The sequence below is a fragment of the Letharia columbiana genome (assembly GCF_014066305.1).
Source record: "Letharia columbiana isolate WasteWater2 chromosome Unknown xfSc0000006_s0, whole genome shotgun sequence".
Lineage (NCBI taxonomy): Eukaryota > Fungi > Ascomycota > Lecanoromycetes > Lecanorales > Parmeliaceae > Letharia > Letharia columbiana.
In genome coordinates, this window is record NW_023501150.1 from 110,001 (window position 1) to 130,372 (window position 20,372).

The 20,372-nt window shown below is 48.4% G+C and overlaps 7 protein-coding genes across 7 annotated transcripts; 4 read left to right on the forward strand and 3 right to left on the reverse strand.

Moving 5' to 3' along the window:
* Nucleotides 1-2,731: 2,731 nt before the first annotated feature.
* On the reverse strand, nucleotides 2,732-3,217 carry HO173_012978 (uncharacterized protein; the record flags this gene model as incomplete). The annotated part of the gene is made up of 1 exon (XM_037314807.1): nucleotides 2,732-3,217. One exon carries the CDS (start codon nucleotides 3,215-3,217, stop codon nucleotides 2,732-2,734), a length of 486 nt encoding a protein of 161 aa, XP_037158333.1.
* A 2,587-nt stretch (nucleotides 3,218-5,804) lies between these two features.
* Nucleotides 5,805-7,147, forward strand: HO173_012979 (uncharacterized protein; the record flags this gene model as incomplete). Its single annotated transcript, XM_037314808.1, has 4 exons — nucleotides 5,805-6,260; nucleotides 6,312-6,575; nucleotides 6,631-7,021; nucleotides 7,074-7,147. 4 exons carry the CDS (start codon nucleotides 5,805-5,807, stop codon nucleotides 7,145-7,147), a joined length of 1,185 nt encoding a protein of 394 aa, XP_037158334.1.
* A 594-nt stretch (nucleotides 7,148-7,741) lies between these two features.
* Nucleotides 7,742-8,262, reverse strand: HO173_012980 (uncharacterized protein; the record flags this gene model as incomplete). The annotated part of the gene is made up of 2 exons (XM_037314809.1): nucleotides 7,742-8,147; nucleotides 8,228-8,262. 2 exons carry the CDS (start codon nucleotides 8,260-8,262, stop codon nucleotides 7,742-7,744), a joined length of 441 nt encoding a protein of 146 aa, XP_037158335.1.
* Nucleotides 8,263-8,972: 710 nt separating this feature from the next.
* HO173_012981 (uncharacterized protein) lies at nucleotides 8,973-10,320 on the forward strand (the record flags this gene model as incomplete). Its single annotated transcript, XM_037314810.1, has 5 exons — nucleotides 8,973-9,263; nucleotides 9,349-9,606; nucleotides 9,656-9,727; nucleotides 9,781-9,818; nucleotides 9,867-10,320. The coding sequence occupies 5 exons, from the start codon at nucleotides 8,973-8,975 to the stop codon at nucleotides 10,318-10,320; spliced, it is 1,113 nt and encodes a 370-aa protein (XP_037158336.1).
* A 1,285-nt stretch (nucleotides 10,321-11,605) lies between these two features.
* Nucleotides 11,606-12,217, reverse strand: HO173_012982 (uncharacterized protein; the record flags this gene model as incomplete). Its single annotated transcript, XM_037314811.1, has 4 exons — nucleotides 11,606-11,655; nucleotides 11,728-11,870; nucleotides 11,949-12,045; nucleotides 12,112-12,217. 4 exons carry the CDS (start codon nucleotides 12,215-12,217, stop codon nucleotides 11,606-11,608), a joined length of 396 nt encoding a protein of 131 aa, XP_037158337.1.
* A 2,826-nt stretch (nucleotides 12,218-15,043) lies between these two features.
* On the forward strand, nucleotides 15,044-18,140 carry HO173_012983 (uncharacterized protein; the record flags this gene model as incomplete). Its single annotated transcript, XM_037314812.1, has 5 exons — nucleotides 15,044-15,167; nucleotides 15,219-15,273; nucleotides 15,328-15,361; nucleotides 15,410-15,574; nucleotides 15,627-18,140. The coding sequence occupies 5 exons, from the start codon at nucleotides 15,044-15,046 to the stop codon at nucleotides 18,138-18,140; spliced, it is 2,892 nt and encodes a 963-aa protein (XP_037158338.1).
* Nucleotides 18,141-19,233: 1,093 nt separating this feature from the next.
* Nucleotides 19,234-19,879, forward strand: HO173_012984 (uncharacterized protein; the record flags this gene model as incomplete). The annotated part of the gene is made up of 2 exons (XM_037314813.1): nucleotides 19,234-19,237; nucleotides 19,326-19,879. 2 exons carry the CDS (start codon nucleotides 19,234-19,236, stop codon nucleotides 19,877-19,879), a joined length of 558 nt encoding a protein of 185 aa, XP_037158339.1.
* Nucleotides 19,880-20,372: the final 493 nt, after the last annotated feature.

Sequence of the window (20,372 nt, forward strand, 5' to 3'; positions counted from 1 at the left end):
TACTTTTTCTAAAATTATAACTTTAATAGTAAAAGAGAGAAAGCTAATCGCTAACTCGAGCTTTTAATATAAGATAATTATTTTTTTTAAAAGATTTTTAGTTATAATTCTCGCCTTAATTAGCTTATTCGAGGGAAATCTCGCTTCTATATAAATACTATCGAATTCGATTTCTAAAAACTCGACTATAAAATCTATAATATTCTTTATATAATTAATTCGAAGATCTAATTTATTATATAGCTAATTAAACTACTAGATATATATAATTATATTATTATCTAATAAAAGAATTATAAAGAAATCATTTAGATAATAAAGTATTACTTCTTATAGAAAAATCGCGATTAAGATTTAAATAAGGGCCTTTATAAAGAAATTGAATAGAAACGATAATATATATAGTTTAAATAATAGATATCGTTTCTTCTAATAGCGTTTATCGCAATTAAAACTAAATAATTATTAATTCGATATAGCGATAAATATATATCTAAAGACGTCTTTAAGGTCTCTTTTAATAAATTAAGCCTTTAAATCTTTCTATAATAATACTATTACTGCGTTATCGTATATAGTATATTTTAATATATCTTATTTTATCTAAATATTATTATTAACTAAGTAGCCGTATAAAAATAAGAGGTTATAAATTCGTCTTTAATCTTTATTATATTTTGATATTAAATCGAGTAGCGAATAGATATAGTAAAGCTCGTTTTAAGAATTAATCTCGATTAAGCGATACTATTAAAGCTATTTTTTAAAGGTTTACTAATAGTATTTAGAATATTTAACATATTAATAGATAATTTTAACTACGATAAGTTAAGATATAATCTCAAAAATCTATCTTAGCGCTCTTTCGAAGAATAGTCGAAATAATCTTAATAAATATTAGATTTAAGTAATCGTTTAATTATTTAAATTAATTATTAATTATTAATAATTTTTAATAAAGTAAATTCGGGTTTAATAGATCGTATAGCGCGTATAGAAACCTCTTAGATATATACTATAGCGATTAAGATATCTACGAATACTCTAAGAGTTATTTTATCTTAATAATATAATTATCTAATAATAAATAATTAGAGCTACTTATAGCTAGATTTAGAATTTTAAGATATTTATTTATCGAATAATTTTATTAATAGATTATATAGATATATAAGTAGATATAGCGCTCGCGAAAATAGCTACCTCTATTAAAATTCTTATAAATTCTAATTCTTCGACTATAACGGGCTTATTAGGGCTAGATATATCGATATTTAGCTTACTATTACTTATATAAGTCCCTTTAGATATAAGAAAGTCTTTATAACTCTAATTATTCGCTTCTTAAATCTTAAGATTATCTTAATTACTTTAAATATATACTATAATAAAAACGAGATAATAAGCGAGGATAAAGTTAAATTTATAGATAATAGATAGTCGTAGTAAGCGAATAGCATACGTATATAGAATCTTATTTAAGTCTTTCTTTTATACTAATATATATAAAGTAATTAATAACTATCGAGTATATATAAAAGTAATATATTATATAATTACAAGTAAAGGCCCATGAATTAAATTCATGGAGTTGGATTTTTTCATTTTTCTAAGTTAAATGGAGTTGGATTTTTCTAAGTTAAATGGAATTTTAGCCCTAGCCCTAAGTCAAATCGAACTCTGATCGCTTGCTGTGCGTTTTTGACCTACTTCCACCACTACAAAATTAATTTAATCTATGCGGTATATAGGCATATATATGCGGAGAGAGGCGCGCTAAGGCCTAATTAGAAAGGTGTATCAAGTGTGAAGGATTGATCCGTAATAATTGCCCACAAAAAAACAGACAAAGGCCATGTTCTTATGGCAAGAAGTATCGAAATACCGGAAAGAAATGGAGACAACATGCCAATTAGTGGTGTGAATCCCACATTATCTCCTGCCGCAGTGAAATCATTCGAATAATGAAATAGCTGTCAGAGCAAGACATCGGACGGTTTTAATTCGTCCAAATATGTATCGTCCGATGTTCCTCCTGTAGAGGCCCAATTGACTGTGATAGTAGATCCTCCTCTTGTGACGTTATTGCAGTGATGTATCATATTAATGCAGTGGGGATGACAGGCCAAGTTGTAGTGGTGTTCTCCGCTTGCTGAATGATGATTTGATGTGGAACCGTGGAGAGCATATGACGTGGGATCTTGGAGAGCTGAGCCGTGTTCTTGACGATGGTGGCCTTGTTGCCGCTTGGTTTCTCCGCAGTGTTCTCCATAGTGTTCTCCGCAGTGTTCTCCGCATTTGCCTGTTGTAGTTCCTCCTCTTACTCCTTAATGCAGTGGGGATGATAGGCTAAGTTGCAGTGGTGTTCTCCGCTTGCTGAGTGATGATTTGATGTGGAATCGTGGACAGCATATGACGTGGGATCTTGGAGAGCTGAGCCGTGTTTTTGACGATGGTGGCCTTGTTGCCGCTTGGTTTCTCCGTAGTGTTCTTCGCATTTGCCTGTTGTAGTTCCTCCTCTTGCTCCTCCTCTTGTAGAGTATCAGACTGAGTGGCTAGCTGAGTGGCTGACTGAGTGGATGACTGATATAACGTGGGATCTTGGAGAGCTGAGCCGTGTTCTTGACGATGGTGGCCTTGTTGCCGCTTGGTTTCTCCGCAGTGTTCTCCGCATTTGCCTGTTGTAGTTCCTCCTCTTACTCCTCCTCTTGTAGAGTATTAGACTGAGTGGCTAGCTGAGTGGCTGACTGAGTGGATAACTGATATAACGTGGGATCTTGGAGAGCTGAGCCGCGTTCTTGACGATGGTGGCCTTGTTGCCGCTTGGTTTCTCCGCAGTGTTCTCCGCATTTGCCTGTTGTAGTTCCTCCTCTTGCTCCTCAATGTAATGGGGATGACAGGCCAAGTTGCAGTGGTGTTCTTCGCTTGCTGAGTGATGATTTGATGTGGAACGGCCAAGTTGCAGTGGTGTTCTCCGCTTGCTGAGTGATGATTTGATGTGGAACCGTGGAGAGCATATGACGTGGGATCTTAGAGAGCTGAGCCGTGTTCTTGACGATGGTGGCCTTATTACCGCTTGGTTTCTCCACAGTGTTCTCCGCATTTGCCTGTTGTAGTTCCTCCTCTTACTCCTCAATGCAGTGGGGATGACAGGCCAAGTTACAGTGGTGTTCTCCGCTTGCTGAGTGATGATTTGATGTGGAATCGTGGAGAGCATATGACGTGGGATCTTGGAGAGCTGAGCCTGTTCTTGGTGCTGGGGGCCTTGTTGTCGCTTGATTTCTCCGCAGTGTTCTCCGTATTCGCCTGCTGTAGTGACTTCTCTTGCACTGGCTGAGTGGATTGGTGTGAGACCGTGGAGAGTAGGCCTGTTGTGTCACTGCTGCTGATGACTGTCTCCGCAATGTTCTCCGCAGTGTTCTCCGCATTCGCCTGTTGTAGATCCTCCTCTTGTTTAATTGAGTGCGAGGGTACCGAGGGTAAATGTGTTCATATTGGTGGAATTGGTAGAATTGGTAGAATTGGTAGAATTGGTAGAATGGTGGAAGAATAACAAACAGGTGGAAGGATTATTATCCGATCCGGGACGCGTCTGGTGTGACTACCATGACTACCATATTTGAATGTCCATTTAATCCACCAATAGTAGGCCAAACTTCATAATTTTTACAGCGTTAGAAAGCGCAAAGCGAGCTCTACAATTTGAGGAATTATGAAGTAACTGTATGTATCGCAAGCTGAGTACTTCAAAGTGTAAAACTTCTACATACAAATTTTTGATGAGGGAGCTCGGGAGGGCTACCGGGCTGACTCAGCCGGTCTAACCAAAGAGCGTAGTGACCCTGAATTGATGATTGGCTGCACATACAAATTCAAGGTTTTCTAGTTCAGCCCTACCTTATTCTGTTATATATACTGATAATTATTAATATTCTTATTCTTCTTAATCGAGATAATATATATATAAGCTAGTTTAGCGAAATTTTTAGTCTTAAAGATCTCGAAGAAGATTTATTTAAAGTACTTAATATTTATACTTTAAAATCTTTTAGTAATACTAAGAAAGGGCTTCTTATCTTTTATATAACGAAAAAGAATCTCTCTTCTTTTCTTTTAATTCGATTTAAAGTTAAATAAGTTCGAATCTAATATATTCGAGTAATAATAATAATAATTACGATTATAGTAGCGATAATAACGATATAATTTATAAACTCTATCCTTATAAAAATAGCGATTATTTTACTTCTTTTTAAATCTTAGATAGCTAAGCTATTAATTCTTAAAGATTTATTTTAGTAATAAATAAAGGCGTTTTATTTATCTAATCCGGGTTTATAGTACTTAATAACGTATTATATATAAGAATATTCTTGCGAAGGAAAGGTGTGAGAGCCTTAGTAGCCTTAAGAGCTTTTTTTAGTTTTAAGAGCTTTATTAGTCTTATTAACTACGTTAAAAGTCTTTTTTAATAACTTTAAAGACGAAGATAATACATTTAATCGCTTTTTTTAGATCTGGTAATAGCGGCGAGAGCTATTATAAAGTATATAAGAGTATAGAATATATTTATAATAGTTAGATAGTACTTATAATAGTTAAATAAAGACTAATTTATATAAACTTAATTATAAAAGAAAAGAAAAATAATATAGCTTTAAAGGAGACGAAATCGAATAAAGAGCCGTTAATAGATGTAAAATAGGTGGCTATATAGCTCGTATTGGATATCTGTCCTCAACCCCTTGCCGGGGTACCAATAGGGGTACCAACAAGGGTACCAATAGCCACCAACGCTATGGCCTCATAATGGACCCACTAACCCACAGTCCCACTGTTGCGAGCAGAACATCCAAAGTGCCATATTTTTACAACGCAGTAAGTTTTTAATGACACGCTTTACAGTAGAATTCTCGACTGTAAAGTTTGATATCTGCTTAAGTAGAACAATTGCGAAATGAAAGGTTTTTCAATACGTGTTCTCGTTGTTGAGTCGTGATAGGTTGTAAGAAGGGACTTTTTGATGTTCGGGCGGAACCCCTGAATTTGCTGAATTTTACACGCTGTCAGCCGATGGGATGAATTATCTTGCTTTGCTTGGTGGGGTTATATCCTGCTGCAGGCTTCCTGTTTCATAGAATAATAAGTGAGTAATTTAACAATCCTCCTACCCACAAGAACTTCAGCCTCGTCAATCTTCTGAGCTGCACACCTTGATGTGGCTACAGAATGAGTAGCTCTACCAAGACTAGACACCTAAGATCTTGATGCTCCTCTTCCTTGGGCATCAGAGAATCCTCAGGTAACGTAGCCATCATCGTCGTGGTCCGTTTACGAAAAAGTGGTGCACCTGCGAGTTATGACACGCACAAACTCGGATCACAAGACGCAGCAGAGTTTGGTGCCTTGGCTAAAGCTGACTGCAGGAATGTGTAGGATCGAGGAGGGTGCAGGAAGCGCAATGTAATGAATAAGCCCCAAAGGTAGGCTCTGCTCACGCTCAATATGCCGACTTCCTGAAATCTCACTGCATATGTATATAAGATGCTCAAATCCAGTATCTGATCTGGTTTCTTTTCACTCTCGTTCTCACCTCGATTTGACTATCAAGCTAGCTTTCATTGCTTCTGTATTTGATCATCAGCGGTCCCCCAAACATTCAACCTACATTTCGGTGTGTGTCACTAACGATGCGGTCTCTCACCCTTGCAATCACGGTCTCTGCAAGCCTCTCGGCGGCATGGATGCCCTCGAGGCAACATCCTCTTCTGAGCCGTGGCATTAACCAGCACCAAGCTCCCATCATGCCACGAGGGGACCAGAATGAGACCATGCGATGGCTTTCTGCCACCTTGCCACTCCGTGGAGTCAATCTCGGCTCTCAATTCATCGTCGAGCCCTGGATGGCCAGTGATGAGTGGAACAGCATGGGTTGCGGCGGTACAGCATCCGAGTTCGATTGCGTCAGTAAGCTTGGTCAGACTCAAGCCAACAAGGCTTGGGCAATGCATTGGAACACCTGGACCACCCAAGAGGATATCTCTAAGATGCGGTCGTACGGCCTGAATGCTATTCGGATTCCTGTTGGATACTGGATCCGTGAAGATCTGGTGTATTCCAACAGCGAACATTTTCCGCAAGGGGGACTCCACTACCTGGAGCAGATCTGTGGATGGGCGAGCAACGCAGGACTTTATATCATTATTGATTTGCATGGTGCGCCGGGAGCCCAGGTTGCTCGGAATGCAGATACCGGACAGGTATGTTTGGCAGAGAGATGTGGAGACGGACAGTAATTGACCAACTTCCAGATTGCTTCGACGCCAGGCTTCTACGTTGACTACCAGTACGAGCGCGCGTACAAGTTCCTCGAATGGATGGCAAACATCATCCACACGGACAAGAGTTACAGGAATGTCGGCATGCTGGAAATCCTCAGCCAGCCCGTCCAAGGCAGCAACAGCGAAACGGATTCCATGAGGCAAACGTTCTACCCCACCGCATGGGCGCGCATCCGAGCCGCAGAAGCTGCCCTCAAAATCAGCCCGAACAACCTTCTGCATATCCAGATGATGGTAAGGGAGTCCCACACCCGATCAAAGAATACTGATTGATGGATACGAAACGTAGAACGCAAAATGGGGCTCCGGCGACCCGCACCAACACCTCACCGACGACACCTTCGCCGCCTACGACGACCACCGCTACCTCAAATATTCCGACGACAACGGCATCAACGACCCCGGCACCGGCCGAACCCCTGCCGCCTACCTCAAGGAATCCTGCCACGACGACCGCGGCGGCAACTGGCCCACCGTGGTCGGCGAGTTCAGCCTCAGCGTCGCCGACGACCTCGAGTGGAACAGTTCCGAGTTCGCCCCGCCGGATAGCCACGTCGGCTGGTATGCCAAGTGGTTCGCGGCGCAGATCCAGGCGTACGAGAAGCAGGACGGCTGGATCTTCTGGAGCTGGAAGGTGGATTATATCGCGGGGAGGAATGATTGGAGGTGGTCGTATCAAGGTGAGTTTCCTTCGAGTTGGGGCCTCTGGAATCGGGCTAAAGACGTGGGCAGCGGCCGTGACGGCGGGTGCGATCCCGCAGAACCTGAAAGATGCCGTCAATTCGAATCCTTGCGCTGGCATCTAGGTGGTCGATAGCTGGTTGTAGGTCGCGAGCCTGAAGCCGTGCGCACGGTGTTTGTTGCTGGTCTGGTTTCCCGTTGGGGGTAAGTACTGTAGCTGCGATGTAGGATACGGTCAAGGGGAAAGAAGATCTTGCTGCTTGCTTCTGTGTGTGTTAGAATCGTTTCGCAGGTCTAAGGCTGTAACATGGATGTAGAGGTGCAGCTAAAAAAACAACCGATTGAGCACAAGAGTCCAGATATTTTTCATTTTCGTGAATGTGAGTGAGTGTGGAGTGTTTGACACTTTGACGAATAACGGACACACAAGGCCAAGACGAGCGACATAAACATCAGCGAGCAAGAGCAGCAAGAGCAAGAGCGAGCAAGAGCAGGTCGAACGGCTTAGTATTCCCATTTCTTTTTGGTTCCGTACTGGCGGTAGCGACTGCCTAGCATCCCAAGAACCAGCTCGACAAGGCCCTCTTGCCCTATAGATATCTAATCTCATCCAACAAAATCCTTAGATATATACAACGAATGAACAGTCAGTCAGTCAGTCTCCCGCTTTCCACTCATCCCATTTCGCCCCCAACCCCCCTCTCTCATCCCATCCCATCTCATGCCCTACATCCCCCTCTTATCCCCCCCGCCGTCTCATACACCCACGCCGTCAACCCCTCACACCCCAAATCGCACCGGCTCAGCGTCACCGTCGGCGTCGCGGCCGGGCACGCGCAGCCGACGGCGAACGTGGACGTCGCGACCGGCGTCGTGCCGCCCACCAGCACGGGCAGGCATCGGATCTCCTCGCACACGCCGACGGTCTTGGCGACCGTCTTCGTGACGGTGGGGCAGCCGGTGCCGGCGATGGGGCGGGTGGACGTCAGGGGCGTTGTGGCGTTGGTGGCGGGGGGGTGGGTGGAGAAGGTGCTGCTGGCGGGGTGGGTTGAGAAGGTGCTGCTGGCGGTGTGGGGGTGGGTTAGGTGGTGAGGTGGGGCTTTGGTGAGGGCGGTGGGGAGGGCGCTGGTGGGGTTGGTGGGTCAGTTCGGGGGGTGGGGTGGGAGAGGAGGGGGGTTGCGCCTGAGGGATTGTGAGTCACTCACCTCAGGGCAAGCAGCGCGATGTTGAGGACGAGCATTTTGGTAGATGGGTTAGTGGTGAGAGGGACAGAGGTCGAATCGCAGACCAGCTGGGGATTCTATGCGTTCAGTAATCGCAGACGCAGGTAGAAGGAGAACGTTGAATGGACAGCAGAGAGAGAAGAAAGGCAGGCGAGCGTAAGCCCAGCCCTTTGTAGAGTGATCATCATCTCAGCCTCCTCCGTGTGTTTAATCTGCGATTTAATATGTGCTGATATTGTATAGGTAGTATGGTTTCACATTGAGCATGCACGTCTTCAGGGTGTTCCTGTGGCGGATGATGGAGCGGGGGAATAAATCCCAAGCTGCGCCGTTGTTTCGTGTCGGCACAGCTGCACTTTTGATTGGGTGCGTGTTCGGGGGCCCCGCCCGCTCTTCTTCGGGGCAGCTCGGGGAGTAACCTTGATTCGGGCATGCCCGCCGGGTACCGAGATATCATGATTACTAAGTACGGCAACCCATACTGACAGGGGTTATTACCTTTTTAGCTGGCGCAACTGCATAAAGTATGCATATGAGCCACACGAAACACTAAAGTAAAAGAAGTGTGGCACGCTGTTTACATGTTTGGGTCGCTTACGATGGACAAGGTATTCGATAGGTCTTCTCATATATGCAACAAGGAATGGCTTGTTTAACATGCGATCAATCATAAACGCCCGTGTTCACAGCCAAGAATTTCGGAGCATAATCACGGGAGACCCCCCGCATGGTGCCCAATCTCGGCGGTCCGTGCACCCACCCACTATCTTACTCCGTTATCTTCAGCTTCAACACCCTGCTGATCTCTGAAACGTCGAAGCGACGCTTGACGGCGTGTCTCCTTGAAAGACGAGACATGTCTCTTACTGCTGCCGAAGTCGTTGAACATCCGGCTTTCAACACTGTCATCTGGGATCTCAAGCCAACGGAGAAGGGAAGATGTGCTGTTGCGCACGGGAGAGGGGGTCCCATCGATATCGCATATGAGATCCATGGCGCTGGGCCTGTAAAGCTAGTAGTAAGTCGCATCCAAGATACGGTAGAATGGATCGGGCTACGAGCAAAAAAATTGAAGTGTGTCCAAGGCTGAGGGATGAAGCCAGTGGATCATGGGTCTTGGCGCCTTCAAATGGTACTGGCAACGACAGACCGTAGATTTCGGTCATGACCAGCCTTCCAAGTACTCATGTCTCATTTTCGATAACCGCGGTATGGGCGAAAGCGACAAGCCGGTCATGCGGTATTCGACGTCCGAGATGGCCAAGGATACCTTTGACCTGCTCGATCACCTTGGCTGGATTGGCGAAAGATCCGTCCATGTCATCGGTATCAGCATGGGCGGTATGATAGCCCAGGAGATGGTACAGACCCGCGAGCGGAGCGTTGGAAGCGGTGTTGACGGGAACCTAGGCATGTCTGGACCCTGAAAGAATGGCCAGTCTTTCCCTCGTATCAACAGCAGCGCAACTTAAGAATACCATTGTACGTTCCGAGAGCCGGTGAGCTGAGCGGGGAGTTTTACTGACAAAGAAAAGGGCTACTTCGAAAACCTACGGGATCGCATCAACATCTTGTAAGGAACATCTGAACGGGCGCTGAATCTCGATGTTGACGGTCGTAGCATCCCCAAGTCTCTCGACAAGCAAATCGCAGAGGTCAAGACACGTGTCAGCGATTCATGGCTTTCGCAGCCGGACCAGGACGGCGATTATCCAACCAACGGCGACCGGTTCGCGGCTCAGGAACTCACGAAGCGCCAAGATACCGAAGGCTTCACGCGCAAGGGCTTCATCTGCCAAGCTTTGGCCGCAGGGTGGCACAAGAAGAGTCCGGAGCAGCTGACGGAGATTGCGGAGAAGGTGGGTAGGGAGAGGATTCTAGTGATACACGGCACCACGGACAATCTGATCACGGTCCCGCACGGGGAGATTCTGGCGAAGGAATTGGGAGGAGAGGAGATGGGTGTGACGAAGAGGATCTTTGAGGGCAGGGGACATTATTTGCCTCTGGAGGAGAGGGCGGAGTTCAAGAAGTTGATCGAAGGGATCGTCGAGAAAGCAGAGGCGATGCGGTAAGCAATCTGACCGGGTAACTCGGACATTTTCCGCCGCCGTTATCATTCCGACGTGAAGGCCGTAAGGAGGAAGAGGCAGAGCGGATTAGAATAGCTTGCCATCGATATCCCGATAACAGCCGGGTCTAAGCCAGGAAATCTTTCATCGAGCTGAAGAATCATCAACCATCCCAAACTTCGATCCAACCCCGTCAGTCTGCCAGCGACAGTGAAGACCAAGCCGCCAACGCCTCATCGCAACTCACCCAGCAGTCGCCTGCCAATCCTCCCCTCCCTCCCTCCCTCCCCCCTCCCTCCCTCCCTCCCTCCCTCCCTCCCTCCCTCCCTCCCTCCCTCCCTCCCTCCCTCCCTCCCTCCCCCCTCCACACCTCTTCCATCAGCCATCTACACCACTAACTCACCTCCCACGAACCCATCTCCTCATCCTCTACCCGCCAACCTCTCCGCTCAGACATCATCCGCTTCCATCGTCAAAGCACACTCCCTCACCGTCCCCCCCACCCCCCCCGTCCCAGTCCGGGCAGTTGGCGCCCATGTGTGGGATCGCTGGCGGATGGGTTTCGATGGGCTCGAGGGGGGGGTTTGAGATGGGGTTGGTGTAGGGGGTCGGGGGCTGTTAGGGGAAATGGGGAAGATTGGGGGGGGGGGGGGGAAGGGAGGGGGGGAGGGGAAGGTTTGGGGAGTGGGTCGTGTGGAGTTGGTTTGTTGTGGGGATGGTTGGGGGTATGTTTGTGTTTGGGTGGGGCGGGGGGAGATTGATGGAGTCGTTTGATGGATGGGTTGGGGTTGGGATGTTCGCTGCTGCGGGATGAGGTGATGTGATGTGAAATGAAAGCTTCCTGGAGGCTTGTGCTCTTGGTGCGATTTGAGTTTTCGTGGTTCTGGAGGTGGTGTGGTGGCGTGTTGGGAGGGAGGGGTGGCGGGGAGATTGGTGGGGGTTCTGGTCGGGTGTAGACAGTGCGAGATTGTTAACAGAAAGTAGGGTTTGCTGGTGAGCGGTATCGGGTTTCTCTACACGCGGAAGGACTGTGCGGTCTCGGTCTTGCAATCGCGTGGGCCCTGTCCTTGTACTCGGTTTCTTGGATTGGACATGACGTTTCCGGTTGTCATATCTCCATGTACATTACATATATATATTCTCGCCGTGTCCCGCCAATGCCGACGCTTTCAATCTTTGTCCATATCCCGTGAAACTCCCTACCATCGCTTCGTCCAGATCATGACCGGAAACTATTTCATGCTTTTTGCTCCCATCATTCCTCCTCTCGGCGCAGGACCGAAGTGGCCTAGATAAAAGTCCATTTGACCGTCGTGGGCGCCTTGTTGGCTTTCCCATCTGCCATGCCATCAGCTTCCGCTCCGCACCTCGAGGAAATCAATCTTCTTTGGGAACAAGGCGTTCACTTACTCGGCGACAACGCCTCCAATCCTGCCGTCGTCAGCTGGATGTTGTCCCCGGCGCAGGTCGTGCATTCCCCGATCACGATCGCTTCGATCGTCTTCTTCGTGCTCGGGTTCGTGACGTTGATGGGTGCGTCGCAGGGGGACTCGCTGGCGGGAGTTAGTCGCCGCCGCTTGGGTGGGAAAGACAAGCGGCCCGGTGGGGTGGGTAGGGTGTGGCGGACTCACTCGGGCGGGTTGTAGAAGGAGGCGGGGATGCTGGCGTAGATGGACGTCTGGTTGCCGGGATTGCAGTATGCGGCCGCGGGGTCCTTGAGTGCGGTTACTGTTTTTTTTTTCTGTCGTCAGCTAATTTTCTCGGTCGGGTGGGAGTGGAGAATGAATGGCTCACGTGTCCCGGTGAAGTTTCCAGGATGGTCGCACCCGTCGGTGCCGGGGTTGCAGGCATGGATGGTAACGATGGCGAGGGCGAAGATGGTCAGGCTGGAGATATACATGGCGGCGACGGTTTAATTAAGGCTTTGGTTTGCACTCCGGTCAGGTCGGTTTGCAAGATTGAATGTCTAGCCAGCGGGGGACCTCGGGCACTATTTAAAGACAGCAGTTTAGAGCTCGTTCCTTGTTTTTCCCCCCGGTCATTGTCAGCGTGTCAGGATCTTGACTTGGCGTCAATGATTTGGCCGCTAAATCGCTTTTGCGGTTAGTCGGGTAGCCTTAGTACCTGCTTCCCGCGAAAGGCGAAACGAATCCATCCATAGCAAAGCGCAGAGCCGCAGTTGTCTCGCTGGCTTCAATTGTTTGATGATCTTTATTTGGGATCGCACAGACGGGCTACAGTAGAGAGGATGGAGCGGTTGAGATAAGATAATACTGGCGTATGGGTGGCCTGTGTGCTTTCATTATAGAACAAGGAGGTGGCACTGAGCTCCGGATCTGTTGTGTTCTTCTGAGAATACAACATGTTGAGTTGCTTGAAGGGAGAAGCGCGATTAAGAGATGAAAAGGAATGCAGACTTACTGTGGGAAATCGCTTATTGAGTAAAGTAAGGATGGTATACAATGGATGTTGAATAGGAGCTATGTGGGATTGATAGAAGAAAATAATGAAGAAATGGCTAAGCAATGTATATAGGAGTTTTACTTGTTACGAAGGTAGTAACGAAGTAGATTTCGATATTGGAGACGATAAAGTCATTAATAATCTATTCTTGTCAGCGGCAAGCCTTCCGGACCTTAGTGCATACGCTAATACACGCGCCACAACGGCACGGGTGACTGCGCCAACGTTCGGACCCCGTTCTCCAAGTCCAAACACATCTTGGGAGAGAAGTAAATTCTCCGCCTTTTCAGTGCAACACAAGATCGACAAGGTCAACATACAGGTACTGCTCGGCTTGGCTCAAACCAGAGCTGGCCACCCTTGACCATTGGATGACTGCATTATGGACATCAGCGCTCTTCATTGACTGTCTGCAAAATTACGAACCACAACAGTATCGCAGCAATCAGAAAACGGTCGGGCTGCTTCAATCACCGTAACAAGCGCTTGCTTTCTACAAAGGTTGGCCATAGACTACCATGTCTGTGAGCGTGGATGGCTCGAAGAAAGATCAGTAATCGTGTCTACCCCCATTTGCGCCCATTTTAAATCCGATAAATCCGACATAGATAGCTACCACTACCACGGCTACCACTATCATAGCTATCACTATTACTTATTCAAATAGCCTACTACCATAGTCTTTTATAATGGCTAATGCTACGGTACTATAGTCGCCGTCTATAGGCTTGATATAGTAGACGTTGGAATTATCGGATTTAAAATGGGCGCAAATGGGGGTAGACACGATTAGCCTCTCATTGCTACCGCCAGAGCTGCTGCGTACCGTATCCGCAGCACCTCCGCCGAAGCATTTCAAGTCTTTCCAACGAGAGATTGGGATGCGACTACGGTGGAGCACTTCCAATCCACCTCCGCCAGAATTAGCGTAAAGTCCAAAATGCGCTTGGAATAAATCGTCTACCCACCCTTCTTTGCCACCAAAGCGCTGTGTATTCACCGGACGATCCACTATCATTGCTTTCCCAGGGCTTTTGGTCGAGAAGATCGTACTCATGCTTTGTTAGAAAATGTCACTTTTTGAGCATGTTGCCGTCCGTGAAGACGTTTTCTTTCTCGGATAGGCTATTCCATGCGGTCGTGAGGGCTGAGTAGCAGGGAGGCTGCAGGTAAGACCTCTACTGGATATTTGAGTTGGCGGAACCTGAGGCCCCAGGTTACTGTATGCGGGGTTGTCTCTGCACGCTTTGTATAAGACCAGAATGGCCTGCCGAAACTGGTGGATACTGGGGTCAAGATTCAAGAATGGGAACAAACTGCTACAAACTGCTTTCCTCCTCGAACCGCCAGCACAAAAGGTCCTACGTCTGGAATACAGCCTTGACTCGTATTCATAGGGAGGCTTTAGTGGATTCTTCAGCACCCACAAAATATCGAGTTCGGGGTTAGATAGCGGGAGGCTAGTCAAAATGGACGGAGAGTGCTCAGAAAACATCCGGACAATTGACGCCGGACTGGGGAAGTTGACTTAAATGAATACTGTAGTGGATATGGGCTCACTGACAGAAGTGATGCGGAAGGTAAGAGTGGATCCCTCACCCAGAGCAGTGAATTGACTGTTGACGGACTCACTGATGCCTTTAAATACTGACCGTCAACTTGACCTGATGTTGTAGAGAAGGTCTGTTGTTGCACCTTTCTCCCGTGGGCGATGGCCGTTCTGGGGCCGGGCCGGGCCTATACGGTGTAGTGTCCAGACTATAAGAACCGTCTTCTTGTCCATTCTGACTTCTCCTGTCCTCTTTGATTCCCTACATATATAAAAATAGCAGCTTCTCTCTTTTCGATGTTGGTGGTATACTGTTGCTGGGAGCCCTTGAAGATCGTATCTTCTTTACGGGCTTCTCTCGCGCTGTCATGACATGCTTGTTTTCAAACAACACCTCTGCACCAACAATCTAGTGTTGAGATCGGAGCTTCCACCAATGGTGAGGGAGAATTTCGTTGTTGTTGTTTTCATTCACTTCTGTCCAACACAGCGTCGTCCCCCAACTGTTTACCCGTTGACACAGCATTCTTGCGTTTCTCTAGTATTTAAATTCCACTCTTCCTCACCATCGTTCACTCCTGCATACTTCAACTCCGCTTGATACTATCATAGCACTTAGGATTGTAGACACTGACTCCTCTTGAACCTTCCATAGGATTTTACTCTCGTTACCGCAGTACACAACAGTTCACTATTGTCTCATCACTGCCAACCATGGCTGCTCCTCAGCACTTGAAGCTGAGAGTATCTGAGAACAACGGACTACCATGGACTCAACATCCTGATTACGTCGAGGTATGCCGTACCATCAGCCGGTCTGGAGACCCAACATCATATAGTCAGTACAATACCCGTTACCACCAAAGACTTAGGACTGACCGTGCTCTAGGTCCACCGCATCACCACGGATCTTCGCTAACGGATCGAACCCAATTCTCCGTAGGGTAAGTCATGACATATCATCAGGATGACAGGACAGCCTGGCTAATGTTTGAAAGACTTGCTGGATTCAATGTGAACAACCTGCCAGAGGTAAGCAAATCCCATACATGCTTCAGAACCTTGCTTACATCTCTGTAGGTATTCTACCACCTCTGGCCCAGCAAGGAGTGGTGGGACCATGCGAAGAGCGCGAAGCCACCCCAGAAAATCGACGCAAACGGCAACTTGATGTTCGAACGAACGCCAAGGGACTGGGCACCTCGGCCGCTGCTGGACTTCCCAATCTTAAAGAACCTTGATACGGTAAGACTCCTTTCCAGAAAGACCCTCTGGCTCCTTTACCAACACGTTCTAGATAAGCTCAGAGGTCCCAGCATGGTTCATTGAACTGTTGATGAGAATGGATGGGAGGCTCGACTGGAAGGACATCCTGATGAGGATCAAATACCCTGGAGGAAGACGTGAGGATGAGAAGATCTTCCGGAACACGCTCCAGCAGAGGATGGGGAGAGCGCGGGAGAGGTTTTCAATGGTCTCCTGGAGGGACACTGCTGGGATTAGTAACGCTGTCCGGGACCGTGTTCTCAGTGGGCTTACCCCAGCTCAACTCGCTGCGAGGGGCGGACTTGGAACCACGAGAGGAATCACTCCTGGCTCTAGAGATAGCCAAGGAAGAGTGATTCCAGTCCCTGGTAGGAGGGCTCGGGGAACTGCCAACGCTGGAACCACGGCCTCTCAAATACAGCAGCCACAGGTTCAGACTGCACACGCGGGTCCTTTGAACGCACCTTTGCGACAAAATTACCCAAACACAGATGCAGGTTCCGCTACTGTCATCTTGGCGCAAAACCAACCATCGAGATCCCAGGATGGTTCCAGAAGCGACCAGCCAAACGTGCAGTCAAATTCTGCTACCCATCCCTCAGCATCATCTGTATTCTTCCCAAATCGCCGACGAAGCGCGGATACAAAACCTACGATGGTCGATCCCCAAGAGTACCATTCCTCGACGTCGTACGCCGCGCACACATCTCCTCAACCCTACTCATCTAGAGCCTCAAACGCTGGTCCTTCGTATAAAGCGACTCTTCCGATCATGGGAGGTCGGAAGGCTTCCAATGCTGCGGAAGGGGTGACCCAACACAAACAGCCATCAGCAGCACAGGTGGCAGATGAATATACGCAACATGTTCCAAACAATACGCCGTATGCTGAAGCCACCGCCAACCAGTACTCTCAACATCGCGAAAAACATGCAGGTTCTTTGTCTGGCAATTATATCCAGACAGTGACCTCCCACGTGGGAGCCTCAACAGGTCAGCAGAACATCCGGCTAGTGCCCTACTCATCCTCTAGTGAGGGGAGTGATGGGGTCGATGAGAAGGATCGTGATGAAGACGAAGAAGATAAAGAGAACGACGAGGGTTATGGGGATGCTGAAGATGACGTGGAAATGCCCTTGGCCGAAGAAGACCCCAGGATGAAAAAGTTGACAGCCAATGAGCGCCGCGAACTGGAAAGATACCTGGAGCAAGACCGTATCCGAACGCAGATGTGCTTGGATGGGAGGATGTCCTTGATTGAGCTTATGTCAGTCATGCAAAGCAATGAGGCTGAGCTCAAGTCGGGTCTAAAGAGAGCGAGAGGGGACATCAGTGACGATGATGAAGTGGAGGAGATGCATAATCGGAGAGCAAAGCGGACGAAGAGAGGAGTTGCTGCTGTATCAGGCAATCAACCGCTTTCGGAGACTCACCGACCTACCTATAGCGGCTTTGACGAACCGCAACCTGGACCTTCGGGAGAATACCATCGCCAAGGCGCCTTGGCAAACACATACCGTCGTCCTACTACTCGCCCTATCGGATCAGCCGTTCAGAGGCTACACAATGATCGCTTAAGACGTCCTGCTCCGAAGGCCACGCACAAAAAGACTACTCCTTACTACCCTCAGCCAGACATGGTTACAGGTGATGAGGAGTACAATATATACAATTTTCAGATAGACTCTCAACAACCACAGCAGCCTTCTCAGCAACGTAATGGCTTGGGCGATGGGATCTTTCATTCTGATGTTGAACAACCGCGACCCGGTCTTCAACCTTACCAGTCCCAGCAGGAAATTGACATGGGAAACGCAAACACTTACACGAACACTGGAGAGCTTCAACCTCGGCCCTCGTCACGTCGTCAGCGTCAGGCAGGTAGCGAGAGATTCAGCTCAGTCCTGAACTCCACCGTTGAAGAAATCTCAGGTGATGCGCCAGCCCACGTCCCAGACAATGCTCTGGAAGGCTACAACTCGCACGACTGTGGGGACCAGTCGAATCCCGTGGAGTCAGCTCGCATCGACGCGTATACAGCGCCTCGGCGAGCCTATCAGCAACCTACCGCGAGCACTGTCCGGGACGATCCGTTCTTTAGCGACGAGTTGTTCAATGGGATGCTGGATGGTCGGCCCGACGCTAATCACGTCGGAAGCATGTACACTCGCGCTCAGCAGCGAGAAATCGACAACTACTACCAGCGACTGATGGCACCACGTGCTGGGGTCGAGAACGAGAGCGGCACTCCAGAGGATGTCATGCCGCCGCCACCGCGATTCAGAGAGGAAGAGCTCCAAACCGTCTTCGTGGCTGACTTACTGGACCCGCATAGTCGACCTCAAGCAGCGCAGGCTCATATACCTTACAACGTTCCCGTTGATCCCGTGCAAGGTGGTAACGCCCCGCCGGTTGCACAGACCCCGCCGGATGATAGTCTGGTCGTTGGCAATATTACAAGCTGGGATCCCGCGTGGTCGGCATTCGGCAATGACCATGACGCGGGGCCGCTCCTGCGAGGCCATTATCCGGATGAGTACCCTTGAGGGTCTCGTCCTCGCCATCGCTCACAATGGTTCATATGGTCGTTTTCGCAATATCGCGCAGCAGTACCTTTTGGGAATAATAGCGGCGTCAGAGGGGTCTTGAAAATTGTTTTCTTATTTGGCATTCGCGACTCGGAGCGTTTTCAACACCCAGCTATTCAGCATCCTTTGAAGCATCCTTCAGCGCTGGCTACGTTGTGGGTTGCGAGAAATGGGGAAGAACATCAGAGACGAGAGTTTGACGGGGAATGGGAGATAACGGGATATTAACTGCAGGCTATTATACGGTGGAGTGGAGTAACATTGGGGTGGAAATTTGAAGGGTAGTCCTGTAAAGCAGGACGGGGTCAGTGCTGGTGGTTTTCACAGCCATAATGGTGGCGGTGATGCTGTGACTTGAGAGCTAGACGTTCTTCCTGTACACACTTAGGGCTTGAGGGAAATTCAACCTGTCATACCGAATTCAACTTCTTTTGATGGCCCTTCAATCTGTTTCGTTCCATTCTTGCTTGCCATTCGTGGTGGTCTTTGCCTACTATGTCGCTATGGCGGAGCAGAAATGAATTTTTTCATAACAGCGCGGGATTGCTGTTGAAGCTTCATCGTTAGACCCATCTACAGTCTACCGAGCTAGAAAGAGAGATTCGGTTCTTGTAGTCCAAGACAGATGTGAGTGGTCTTATTGTCGTCTACTTTTTGGTATTGCTATTGGAAATGCCGCCGATAGCGCTTGTCAGTAGCTTGATGCCGTACTCGACTATTCTTTCAACGTTTTCTTGCATCCAGCATGGCTGTCAACCTTCGGGGTACAGGTGGCTCAGAGCAGGGAAGTGGGTAGCTGGGACCTCGAGCGGGCTTTCAGCGACGGGAAAGGTGCAGGGAATCATGCAAGGCTTTTCTTTTACTAAAACTGGTGAGATCGTGAGTGGCCTGCAAACAAAGTCAGTGCTTTCTGGGTGCTCCTCGCGCGTGGTATCTGGATATGGCCGTTGCCCTCAAAAATGTTACAGGACCTATAATTTTTTAAAATGATTGACGTGTGTTCGGTCATTAATTTGATGTCTTCGGTAGTGTCTTGAAGGGTGCTCGCGACATGGGTTAGAGCATAGCAACACCTTGGTATGAGATATAACAGGGTTTTATGATCGGTCACTGAAGGGCCAACAGTCATTTTTGCATTGTCAGGCACATATCCCTACATCCTGTCGCCGCAACATCCACATCATCTCGCACTATCTACACTGCCTCCCCCACCATACCTATCAGATTTACCCAAAGAGATCACAATCCGCTCATCCTTCGCATACGTCGCCCAGCCCCCTTTGTATATCGGGAAAGTCGTCCGCAGACAACACCGATTCAGTGTGTTCGCTCTGGTGCTGATGCCGGGCCAGGACGCGGCCACCGTGGAGCTAGCAGCAAGGAGTTCCACTCTGACTGTGCAACTGCTGAATGTCGACTCCACAGGCAGCTTGAAAGGGTCGTCGTCGCCCTGGTTGTGGAATGCGCCGGTAGCGGGGAAGCGGGGGAGCTGGCGGATTGCACAAGTGCAGTCGGAGTATTTCGGTCGGCGGGAGAATGGGTTGAGGAGGTCGATGCAGTGGAGATTGTCGTTGGAGGTTGAGGTGAGGTTGGTTGGTTGTGTGATTGATTGGTTGGGGGTGAGGCTTGGCAATTGGATTGTTGGGGAGGAGAAAGCGATGGGGGCGAGTATCGCGGATAGTGAAAGAAAGAGGTAAGTATTGAATAACATTCTTTCCCCGCGAAGAAAGGGCGTGCGTGCATCAGAGGTGACTGATGGCTCTCGGGTTCCTCATGTCCCTTAGAAGCAACGAGATGAGATCCACTTCTCTCGCAATGATAGTGCAGAAAGTCTTTCGTGGCGGCTGTCCAGTCCCCGTGGGGAAGAAACGACACCAACGAATCGTTAGTCGTTTCATCGTGTCACAGGATCTTCGTCAAACAGCGTACCTACAAGCGCACCTGGAATACGCGCGATGTTGTCGCATAGCAGGGTCGGGGCAAAATTCCTCCGACACACGTGTTCGATCCGCACAAGACTTATAGTAGGGCGAGTTCGTCGGTCAGTAATTTATGAGACTGATCTCGAGTCAGTGCTTGAGGTCTTTTGTTGGGCTTGCGGCACGCCCGCATTCGGCTTGTCCTTCGATCCTTATCCACCGCACTCTTTTCGATCTTAGGCTCTAGCTCTGGACAGCGAAGACTGTCGCT